This window comes from Phocoena phocoena, chromosome 15 (assembly GCF_963924675.1).
Source record: "Phocoena phocoena chromosome 15, mPhoPho1.1, whole genome shotgun sequence".
In the NCBI taxonomy this organism is placed as follows: domain Eukaryota; kingdom Metazoa; phylum Chordata; class Mammalia; order Artiodactyla; family Phocoenidae; genus Phocoena; species Phocoena phocoena.
Genome location: NC_089233.1, coordinates 4,891,220 through 4,903,402, shown reverse-complemented (window position 1 = coordinate 4,903,402; position 12,183 = coordinate 4,891,220). Strand labels below are relative to the sequence as shown.

Genomic DNA, 12,183 nt, shown 5'->3' with positions numbered 1-12,183 from the left:
TTCGTTTCGAGCAGTCTTCGGTTCAAAATGCCAGCCTTAAAGGGTACTTTCACAGCCTCACTTTAGTACGTCTTATACAGGCTCACTAAATGCAATTAGAGTTATACCAGCCACACCCTAATAAAGACTGAAAATTTACATTCCAGTTGACTGTTTAGCTTAAAAAGTCCACTCTCATATCTCCAGAGCCTACTGAGGCTACACGGGCACACCCCCACCTTTCAAGTCACCCTCTTAACCCCTTTGTCTTGAGAGAGGAGACTTAGCTGCTTCTTTAGTTCTTCAATTTCTTTTTCTTGCTCTAGTATCTTCATCTGTAGGGTGAGATTAACCTGTAAAGAGAGAAAATTTTAAGCTCCGTTACAGTGGCTTCTTCCTTTACTTCCTTTACTTTTAAACTTCTTCCTAAATACTTTTAAATACTTCCAATATGCGGGGATTCCAGTTCTCACAGCTTATTACGCGTCACCCAGCAACGTGGGTCAAGTGTCAGTTGCCAAGGTATAGTGACTAACTGCCTTAGCGCTTCAGTCCACGAAACACTATGTGACCCACCATACGTGTCATAATCAGGAACAATCATCACTTCTTTCAACGGCCCTGCCGGCTGGTCACCGTGCACCTGTTAAGTTGGTTCACACACGGGCAGCGTGTGGAGCTGTGCTGCCTCCTGTCTCCCAGTGATAAACCCACGTGACATTTTTGAAAGAGGGAACTGGCCAACAAAGATGGAAGTACAGCAAAGTCATGAAAAGTGAGGACGCTAGAAGTGAGTATCAAACGCACGCTGTTACAGACGAAAGAGCTGATCGTGGGAATGCTGATCCCGCCACCATCGGACGCACTGAGTGAAGACCGCTTATCAACGTGAGCAGGAAAAGGATGAAGATGCCCCAAGAAAACTTCACGTTAAAGAACTCTTGGGGACGGATCATAACGTCAAAAGTGCCGAAGGTAAAATGCCAGAAACCGACCCAAACTTAGCGAGGAGTATGACGAGTCACCAGGGCATAGAAAAGATGCTCACTCCGTGCCCTGAGCTACAGGACAAGATGGTGGGCACTATGCAAACTACGCTTGAATCATTCTCAATTATATTTTATAATTTTCTTCATTTCCACGTACATCTGTAACTGATAATAAGAGAGTTTTAATGTTCTGACAAACATTTTTAAAGGTCATGGAACGACTGTAACTTTCCCCATTGATTATTAAGCTCCTTTCGTATGCTGTGAGCTCTGCGTGGTCACTGTCACAGTCCTGCACTACACAAAGTGCAAAGTGAGGGCCACCTGTCTATGCAAATTCATCTCTGCAGGTATGCACAGGTTACTTTATAAACAATTCTACAAGAAGGAGAAATCCTTACCATTAACAGCAAGTGACTACGGTCTCTACTCTAGCTTCACAGGGAGTTAGAAAATTCTCTCCATACAAGGATATCAATTCAACAACCACATCTGCTATCTTCAGAGACTGAGAGAAAAGCACTACACCTACCCGTTTACCATTCAATCTCCTAAAATTCACTGTTTTACTTGAACACAAATAAGCCTTAAACAAAAGACAAATCAACTAACCAGTTGCAAGTGGTTCCCCAACTCGTGTGCATCAGAACCGCTTCGAGGGTTTGTAGAAGCACAGAGAGCAGCCCCTTCTCCCCCAGATGTCTCTTTTATAGGTTGGTGGGGGAAGCGGGGGGGGGGGGCGTCTAAGAATTCTGTCGAGTTCGTGGTGATTTTACGCTGCTGGTCTGGAGGCCGCACTCTGGAGCTGGTGCGTCCACCCACCGCTGCTCACACGCTGGGTATAAGTTACTCGGAGACCTCACTACAGTGCAGGTCTTGGGGGGAGCCCCGGAGCCTGTGTTTCTAACAAGCTCCCAGGTAAGGCTGACATCGCTGGTCGGAGGACCCACTTTGAGTAGCAAAGCACTAGAGAACCTGTGAATTTCTCTTTGAGTCAAGCTTTTTTAAGTCTTAGAAAGTTTCTGCGTATACCTGGCACTGAAACGACACGTCAGGAAGGAGGAAGGGGATGGCTGCCTGGAGCAGGACCCCTCACAGGACAGAATACCAGACTCCACACGGGGACGCTGAGGTCTCAGGGTAGGTAAGGCGGTCTCGGCCACAGATGCTCCAGCTCCCCTGTCCTATATCCTTTGGTGTGTGTGCCGTTCTACTAGTAGATACTTTATAATAATTCATAAAAGGCCATATACCATAGTTGGAAAGGAAAACTAAAACCTTTTGACTTAGCAAGATGAGGCTCGAAACTGGAGCCCATGTGACCATCTTCCGAGTAGACAGTTGGCAGTGGTCATCTAGCTTACCTGACAAGTACGCCACTGGCAACGCTGAGAATGGGTTGAAATATTTTGTTTCCATAAACCTGACTCTAAGCTCAACTGCGCTTCGTGAAATGGGATTCACAATTTAAACAAATTCCATTTTAAGCTTCATATTTCCCCCAGTATTAAAAAAATCGTACATACATTTCCGGAATTTTGGAAGAGTTCACTCTGCAGTAGCTGAGCAGCTGACGGCCTCTGGGATGAGCTCTTTCTGGTTAAGTGCTGGATGTACTTGGCTTGGACGGGACACCTTTTACTGAGCGACTCGGGGATCTGTCCAGTTCTTAAACCCGTTAAAACACGTGCTCGCTCCATTTCTGTCCCAAACGGCTGAAAGAGCTCCAGCAGGATAACACCCAAGCTATACATATCTGACTGGAAAAGGGGGGAAACGGTCAATCAGTAGTGAAATACACAGAGTAACATTTCCATTCCCACCCACCTTCCTTTCAAAAGCGAGAGGATTTTCTACAGAAGGATGATTGACAGTCCCTACAACGGAGGGAACACAGCGGGCTGGCTCGTCCCTCACAGAGGCAGGTGTCTGCCAGCTGGATCTACTGTAGGTGATCTACCGACAGATGACCGTACTCTTGCAATCCCCAGCTCTAACACCAAAAAGGGGCATCCAGGGGCACGAAGGACTGAGGGTTAGGGGTGATCCCGGCCACCCAGAGCGGTCACTACCACACAACTGACTCCACTGCTCCTTGAAAACCCAGGCCAGGTATAGCCTGAGAGAGACCTGAGAGGTCACCGAGGGTGCCGGCGGCCTACCCCGGTCCCACCTCTGCCTCCGCTAAGAGTTAGGCATTCTTGGTAAAGTTTTAGCAAACTACATAAAACCTGTCACTTTTCCTAAAAACAGTCTTCTAGGAAGGTGTTTACTACATAGGATTTTCGGAGCTGCCGTGGTTTTTCTGGCAGCTCTTTCCCAATCACTAAAAAGTTGAATGATTCATCGAAAGGAAGAAAATTTACTAGGCTGTTATTTTGAGAAAAGAATTTACTTTAACAGTCCTTCGAGGAACGAGCTGGATTAAAACTTTTCCGCATCTTCATTCAGCCTCAGAGGGAAGCAGGTGTCACACTTGTCGGGGGCACCAATTTACCTAAGCTTGAAGGCAGAATGAACAGCTGAAAACAGACTCTGGTGAATCCTGCCTTCCTGAGGGGAAGGTGGTATCTTAAAGGGAAAGCTCATTGCAAAAATTATTTTGTGACACCCACGGATTTGGAAATAGTAAAATAGCCTAAAAAAGTCAGATTCAGTTGAAAAGTGAGGCTTCGCACTCTGGTAGTTTGATGTAAGAGATAACCTACCACACTCCGCTATTTCCAAATCACTTCGACGTCAGACCTTCCACTGCATTTACTGTACTTTTTGTTACTTACGACTGCAGGGTAAGTCCACTGAAAGGGTAGAAGGGAACAAACACTACCTTGGCGTCATACTCGGATCCCTCCAACTGTTCAGGGGAAGCATACAGGCAAGTGCCCACTCTGGAGGTATGTGTGGGTGTCCCTGTAATTTTAAAAGCCAGAGATTAAGCATGGCAGGGTTAGCACTGTCTACATAAAGACCCCTGACTGAGCAGGGCATTGCAGCTCCCAAGGAAATGATAGTTGCTTTTTTCTTAAATCTCACCTTTGCTGTTAAGTCTTTCTGATTCTCTTTAAATACTGACAGTGTTCAACCATGTCTCTCTCTCTCTCTTTTTAATGCAAAACCAAACAAAAACAACCACCAAAATAAACTTACTCTTTCCATTTCCATTGGCCCAGTCTGTGTTCTGTATGATGTCTGCACAGGCCAGGCCAAAGTCTCCTATTTTTACTTGCTGATTGGGGCCATGAAGAAAAATATTTCTGGGCTGTAAACAAACAGAACAGGTCAACCCCACGGTGTTCTAGAAAGAATAGTGAAAACATGTGGATGCTGAGAGTTTTCAACTCAGGAGCCAATAGCCCCTCAAGAATTAAAAATGAGAGCAGTGGTTCTCAAACTCGGCCGCACGTTAGCATCACCGTGGACCTTTAAACAAATCTCAGCGGCCAAGCCACTCCCCAGACGGATTAAATCAGATTTCCTGGAGGTGGACACAGGCGTCGACATTACTTAAAGTCCCCAGCTTATTCCACGAATGTACAGCGTGCTTGTCCACAAGTGCATTTCAGCCCTGACGGGACCTCAGAGTCACCGAGAAGGTTTTAACAACTACTGTCCTCTCAACAAGTCAAAGACTTTGATTATTATTATTTTTAATGAAAACACTGATGTTTTTTTAAAGCTCCCAGATGATCTAACGTGTTAGCCAGGGTTGGGGACGGCCAGGTCACACTCTAAAGGTACACATTTCACTCTATTGAAGCAGTCATCACAGACCCAACACATTTCCCGATGGAAGTACCCCCAGACCAGTGGAAAACGCACCTCTGTTGGAGGCGGGGTGGAATTACATTAAAAACTAGAAAGCGTTTAGCTTAAAAGTTAGGTCTTCTTAATGTAAATGTTTTGTTTGTATAAATTCCCTTATTTTAGCGTTGTCAGGTTTTTCTAACAGTAGCTGAATGGGAAGAGAAAACAGAAACAATCTTAGGTGCAAGATGATAATCTGGCTACGCTTTTATGACTAAGGAGAAAGGCCTGGAAACCGTGCTCCTGTAGCTGGCACTGTAGATACAGGAACAACATGTGAAAAAGTTTGGTTCTGATATAAAAATGCATCATCTTCACGGATACCATTCTCAACAGTTCTAGAACCGAATGGAAAGAATCATAAAGAGACTGAGACTGACCAATTCTGTAACGCGTTTGCCCTGAATTCCTAAGTCCCCCCTCGAAGTTGTACTCATGGGAAACGTAACCAAGAGAGGCAGCAGAGGGCTGGTGGCGACGGGGCCCAGGCCCCGGAAGAGGGCGCGGTGGTGTCATTCCACACCGGGCTCTACGAGGCCATCCTGAGGGAGGGCAGCACCGCACTCGGGGCTCTGCTTAGAAGCCACCTGTCAACCAGCCCACGGCCGTTCTGGCCAACTCCACCAGCTACAGATCACTGCTGAGCCAGGTACCCGCGTTCTCCTCTCGGTCACTTTGAGGAAAAAAAACGTGATGCTTCAGAAGGAACGCCACCTGATTCTTGAGGACTCACTACACCTGGCTGCCTTCACCGTGCCCGAGGCTGGATGGTCCACGCTGAGCACACCGCCCACCCAAAGCCGTGTTCTGCTGAGTCTGTGACGACTCCTTCCAGGGATCACAGGGGCACTGACTGAGCAGAGACTGGGGCTCGCTTGGTTGGAAGAACATTAATGTCATCCTCTCAGATGTGCCAGTGCTGATTATGTCTGTGTGCTGGAATTATTTCTCCCTTTTTTACATATAGTTTTTCATTTTCTGAATTTTTATACAGTAATTATTACCCTTATAACTTAAATTTTTTTCAGAAAGTCACCCTCTGCCCTTATCTTGCAGTCGTGCTGTAAAGGCCTGTGTGTGTGTGTGTGTGTGTGTGTGTGTGTGTGAAGAACTCGCATAAACATCTCTGCTAATCATAGACAGAATACAAGCAGCATTAACTGTGAAACCCTAAACGTGCAGGTTATACTACTGATGCTATGACTTTGGCAAAGGCTTAAAAAACAAAACCTACTTGTCAATGACTCTGGGTCAATTTAAGGACCAAGGGACTTGATAGCAATTACCATTAATTTTACACAATGAGCTCTTCACAAGAATCAACTTTCAAAGTTTTAAGTAAATTATATCTGCTGCCTTGGTAAAATCTGCATGTATGTAAAATACAGATTTTTATAATGTCAATCTAAAATTGACTGGTTTGGGGTAATTTAAAACAGGCAAAAGGAGAATTTCAATGCACATAACAGAGAAATAGTGAACCAAAGAGATGCTAAATACAATTATTTCCTTTGAAATAGCAAGCTAACACAATTATTCTAACTATATCGGGCTACTTGTAATGTATTTTTTCCCCCCAAAGCAGACGCAGTCCATCATCCCCATCCACCTGGCTGCGGAATACCGCAAGGCACAGAGTTTGCTTTGTTTGTTAGAACATGGTGCAGACCCAGAAGTAAGGTAAGTTAACTCAACAGGTGACTGTTTCTAAATGAGGACACACACGATCTGTGTTCCTTTCCCGATCATGTCTGGACTCATCCATTCTCCGTGGGTGATGGACTACAGGTTACCACGTTTGGAATAAACCAATTTCCTTACTGACTAGATGAGATCCTCTGAAAACCGGAAATAATACAGGAACACAAATCAGTCAGCCCACTTAAAGCATCCTGAGTATTAAGCGCTCAGCAATGGTGTTGTGCAAAGTTAAGTCCTGGTCCCAGCCCTCAGGGACTTTAACAACCTAAGTTAGATACGAAAAATAAGGAAATGGAGAGAGGCAAGGGATTTTCTTGGAAAGAAGTTCATCTTGCTTCCCAATATATCTTCACCACCTAAACCAATGCTGACACTTCCTAAGTGCCCAATAAATATCATCTGAATGAATGGGAGAGGTACATGGTATAAAAGAGAGTCGAGCCCCAAATCCTTACCACGCTCCGGAAGGGCGCCCCACCCCGTCTTGCTCTCACCCTGCCCCCGAGCCCCACCCCAGCTCTGCAGGTCCTCCCGGGACTGGACCATCGTTCCCCCTCCCCACAGGATTCCTCAGTATACCCTTCCCACCCTTTCTCGCCCTGGGTGGGGCCTGCAGACCTCTTTGCCCACTGGCCTGTTTACTTAGCTCTTTCGGATTAATGCTTCCACACCTGACTGTAAGCTCTGCAGGGTGGGGACTCTGCTGTTTCCCCACACCCCTGGTGCAGGGCTTACACTAAATCAACAGGTGAACTGAAAAGTCATCTTCTAATCCCAGTGGAGCGGTCGGATGCTCATAAGAGACCTTCCCTTTTCTCTGCCACAATCAAGGAATTTTGGAGGCAATCCTGAGAGATTTCAGGAAAGGAGATGAGGGCCGAGTTGTCAAACTCTCACTCCGCCTGCGCTGGGGAGGGACTGACGATAAACTCCAGCTGTAGCCCCTGCCATCCACACACACGAGTGAGAAGGCCAGGTAGAGGAGCAGGTGCGGGGCCACCAGGGACTGAGTCAGCGGGCGTTCTGCCCCTTCACGGCTCACTTCTGTGGGAATTCCGGATCACACTCGAGTCCGCACAATTTTACTGAATGGCTGCTAACTCAGCACAGCCCTGAGGGGCTGTGGACACAGAGCTAACTGAGATGCAGCCTGGAAGAGGCCACCGTCCCAGCAGGAGTAACAAAGCTGACACGAGCTGCGATAGGAAGCCGGGCCCCTCCGTGCTGTGATGCATACCACCCTGTCCCCGCAAGACGCTGGGATACCCCAAGAAATTAAACAGCAATGCAGATTCTCAAACACTTCTCTAGAGTAATTACGGGGGATTATCTTAAATAAATGTTGCCTTCTTAAGTAGTAGCTCTCCGCGTCGAGCCATTCCCGCTGTGAACTGAGTGTAATCTGCCATCAATACCTATTCCAGAGACACAAGAGGCCTCACCATGCTCCACCTGATGCTCCTGCACTGGCCCATCACCTCTACCACGTGGACGAAGCCGGGGAACAGAATCCAAAGGATCCTGACAGACGTCCAGAACAACACAGTCCTGTGTCTCCGCATTTTGTGCGAACACGGGGCCCAGGTGAATGCGCGAGTGGCCAGCAACAACAGGCACTCCGGGCTCCACCTGGCCATCACGTATGGGACCTACCCGGTTCTCTCCATCCTTGGCCCAGAACAGTGCCCAGGTCAACGCCATAAACGAGTCCAGCATGACACCCCTGCACACGGCTGAAGATATACTGAATAAGGAGATGATGGAAACGCTCATTGCCCACAGGGCAAACGTCAACTGCGCCGTCTCCTCCACAGGCAACACGGCCCTGAAGCTGGTGGTGTGCACCGCGTCAAGCACGGCCGGCCGGCGGCTGGCCGCGGGCCTGAGCTGCATCTGCCTGCTGCTCGTTCACGGAGCCCAGGGAATATGCAGGACCGTGAAGGTCAAGCCGCGGTCCACGAGGCGTGTTTTGGAGGCAGAGAGGCAATAATCTCTTGCTCGAATTTGAAGCCAACGTTAACATATTAACAGGAAATGGGGAATCTCCGATATATATGTACCTTCAAGCGCGGTTCCAATATAAGAGACACGGCACTTCTCACCAGGCTGCTTTACCACTCGTATCCTTTGAGACTGACCAATAACCAAGGAGTTCTACCTGCAGGAATCATGCTCCCAGAATTCCACCTCCTAAGGGAAACCCTAATAAAGTTATCTCAAAAACCCTTATCCCTAGAGGACAGCTGTAAAAGAAATGTCAGAAATAGGTATGGGGAGAAACAAAAACAGCACTTGAAGCGACTTCTCCCAGGGAAGATCTGGAATTCCGTATCTGGTTATTATGGTTTAGCTCACGTCCTGAAATAAGATCTCAAAGTGGCACAGAGCCACAGAACTTCAGTAACTCACATCACATTTTCTGGCTAGACGTGTACCCAGAAAATACTTAACCCATCACCTTATACATTCCAAATGTACAAACTACTGGTCCTTAAACCTTTTTCAAAAAATAAAATGATTTGCCCATTAACTTTTTCTTCCTAAATAGTCTTTTAAATGAATTTTGCATGATTTAATTTTTGCCCCAAAAGTAAGTAAATTCATTTAAAACTCTCAGCCAAAGAAGTAAATACATTTTCTCTCTCTCGCTCTCTCTTTTTTTCTGGCCATGCCGCACGGCTTGCGGGATCTTAGTTCCCTAACCAGCGACTGAACCCGCACCCCCAGCAGTGAAAGCTTGGAATCCTAACCACTGGACCGCCAGGGAATTCCCTATTGTCTCTCTTTCTTGATAATCTTTTAAAAAATTGGAATAGTCATTACAGATTTTTAAAACAGCAGAAAAAAAATTCCCATGTTACATTTCTTTTAAGAGGGATAATTACAGAAACAGATTTTACCTCTAAGGCAGAAATGAGTATTTTTGTCAGCATGAAATACATTTAGCGTCATCAGTTATATTAGTACGCAGGCACACTTACTACCTGAAAAGAGCTAGAATTTTCGAATGCCCAAAGATTACTCCTTTTAAATTCAATCTAAAGTTTTCACATTCTAGACCTATGGAACAATGATTTATACAATATAAAGGTAATGATAACCTCTGAGGTAAATAAACTAGGGTACATGATCTCATTTAATTCAATAAACCAATACCCAAGTCATCCCTGTAAGCAGCTGTCAATGATTTAATCTTCCCCACTTACCTTTAGATCTCTGTGTACAATTCCCATGTTATGTATGTAAAATACACCTTCCACCAATTCTTGAAAAATTTTTGTTGCAACACTGGCCATAACATAAGGACCTTTAAGTTAAAAAAAAAAAGTTTTATTTCTCTAATAGTTTTTCACTTGTTACATAACATCAAAATGTAATGAGGGGACTTCCCTGGTGGTGCAGTAGTTCAGAATGTGCCTGCCAACGCAGGGGACAAGGGTTCAAGCCCTGGTCCAGGAAGATCCCACATGCCGCAGGGCAACTAAGCCCATGCACCACAACTACTGAGCCTGCGCTCTAGAGCCCGCGAGCCACAACTACTGAGCCCACATGCCACAACTATTGAAGCCCGTGTGCCTAGAGCCCCTCCTCCACAACTAGAGAAGCCACTGCAATGAGAAGCCCATGCACCCCAACGAAGAGTAGCCCGCGCTCACCACAACCAGAGAAAAACCCGCGCACAGGAATGAAGACCCAACGCAACGAAAAATAAATAACTTTATTAAAAAAAAAGGTAATGAACGTAGTTATAAATACATTTAACATCTGACAACATTCAGATTGTCAACACAGTCAATACTCCACAATGGTTTCAAACCTAGGAATCAGCAAACAAAGAAGCCACTGCAAACTAGCTCCCAAGAGTCGATGGACTTCTGTCACCAGAAAGAGAGGACCTCTCATGTCACTCAGAGCCCCTGTATTAACTGCTCTGTAAACAATTCTCAGGCATTGGGTGGCTAGATTAAACTGCGTTTCAGTCCCCTTCAACCCCTGACATCTGGGGTTTAATGCTAATAAATCTGGTGTCCTGGCCCGCTGGGGATTAAACACATTATTACAAACAACAGAATAAGAAAAAAGATAAATTATGTTAGCCCAAGGGGTGAGCTTCTATTGCCTGGAAGATTTGGAATGCCGCATTTTCCAAAAATGATGGACAAATGAAGTAGAGGGGGGAAAGGTAAATGAATTAATTAAGCTATTAATATCATAACATAATATGGGAATTTAGAGGGTGGAGAGGTTTGGTAAGACTAAATCAGGGACTTCCCTGGTAGCACAGTGGTTAAGAATCCACCTGCCAATGCAGGAGACACGGGTTCGAGCGCCGGTCCAGGAAGACCCCCATATGCCGCAGGGCAACTAAGCCCGTGCGCCACGACTACTGAGCCTGCGCTCTAGAGTCCACGAGCCACAACTACCGAAGTCCGAGCACCTAGAGCCCGTGCTCCGCAACGAGAGAAGCCACTGCAATGAGAAGCCCGCGCACCGCAACGAAGAGTAACACGCTGCTGGCCGCAACTAGTGAAAGCCCCCACGCGGCAACGAAGACCCAATGCAGCCAAAAATAAATAAACATATTAAATAAATAAATAAGTAAAATGAAACCATAAGCCTATTGTTTACCTTTGAGCACAAGAGCACTGCATGCTCCCTTCTCCCTGAATGAGCCGACTTTCTTATAGAGCTCAAACCTATTCCACACCCTCCTTCTGCACTGTCTAGCATATAATTTAGGGACCTCAAGTATTTAAGACAGAAAACTCTGTGTGTGTGTGTGTGTGTGTGTGTGTGTGTGTGTGTGTGTAAAAACAATGGTTCCAGGGAATTCCCTGGTGGTCCAGTAGTTAGGACTCTGTGCTTTCACTACCGGGGTCAGGGAACTTAAGATCCTGCAAATCTCGTGGCACGGCCAGAAAGTAAATAAAAATTTAAAAAATAAAATAAAAACAATGGTTCCACTACAAGTACCTCTAGTATGACCCCCCCCCCGCACCCCCCGCCCCTGAAGTGACCAACCTGTCTGGGAAGAAATGCAAGAAGGGCTTTCTGACTTTCCCAACTATTCAGAATAACTACCTTGCTTTGGTCTGTCTTTAATTCGGTTTTCCTTTTAACTCACCTAACACATCCAAACGGTAGGCAACTGTTGGAGGATTCAGTAATTATACACAGACTTGCACCAGTGATCACAGTTTCCACTCAGTGCTACATCCTTTGCAGGCACTGCTTTAATCCTCACAATAACCCCATAAAATGGGGATGATCCACATTTTACAGGTGAGGACAGAGACAAAACTGTTAACTGACTTGCCCAAAACCTTCTAGCTAGTGAGTACCAGAGCCAGGACTCAAACCCAGGTGTGCCGCTCATGGGAGTGTTGGGAATGATTCACGTAAAAAAGGAGACTGATGTAAAGCTGGACACACAGGGCTGGAATGCTACAAAGATAAAACTTTTTATTTTAAAATATTTTTTAAGAGAAAAATATACATCCTGCTAGCAGTATGATCCATCTCTTGCCTTCACTGTTTTGACGGGTTTATCGTACTGGATGGTATAGATTAGAGTTCTCACCCCACACTTCGTTAAGGACTCACTTTCCCAACGTAAGCTTCAAGATCAACTGAACACGGGGCTGGAATGAACGATTCTCCTTCCACAAAGATGGGCACAGAGCACTAGAATTTGCATGCAGCAGGCCAA

General features: G+C 45.9%; 2 protein-coding genes across 3 annotated transcripts in view; one reads left to right on the top strand and one right to left on the bottom strand.

Annotated features, from left to right (window-relative positions):
- Positions 1-164: 164 nt before the first annotated feature.
- The window catches only part of EIF2AK1 (eukaryotic translation initiation factor 2 alpha kinase 1), a 30,263-nt gene continuing 18,244 nt past the window's right edge, over positions 165-12,183 (bottom strand). Inside the window, exons 11-15 of one of the 2 annotated variants that reach the window (XM_065892196.1) lie at positions 9,680-9,780; positions 4,116-4,227; positions 3,796-3,878; positions 2,495-2,728; positions 165-332 (exon numbers count right to left, since the gene is read on the bottom strand). In XM_065892196.1, coding sequence (XP_065748268.1) covers positions 222-332; positions 2,495-2,728; positions 3,796-3,878; positions 4,116-4,227; positions 9,680-9,780 — 641 coding nt within the window. In that variant the 3' untranslated portion in view covers positions 165-221. The remainder of the gene's footprint in view (positions 333-2,494; positions 2,729-3,795; positions 3,879-4,115; positions 4,228-9,679; positions 9,781-12,183) is intronic. The other variant, XM_065892197.1, reaches the window with a different exon arrangement.
- On the top strand, positions 5,208-8,840 carry ANKRD61 (ankyrin repeat domain 61). The gene is given in 9 exon segments (XM_065893572.1): positions 5,208-5,244; positions 5,247-5,357; positions 5,360-5,421; positions 6,355-6,452; positions 7,898-8,141; positions 8,143-8,392; positions 8,395-8,457; positions 8,460-8,539; positions 8,541-8,840. Coding segments are annotated over 9 exon segments (1,245 nt in total).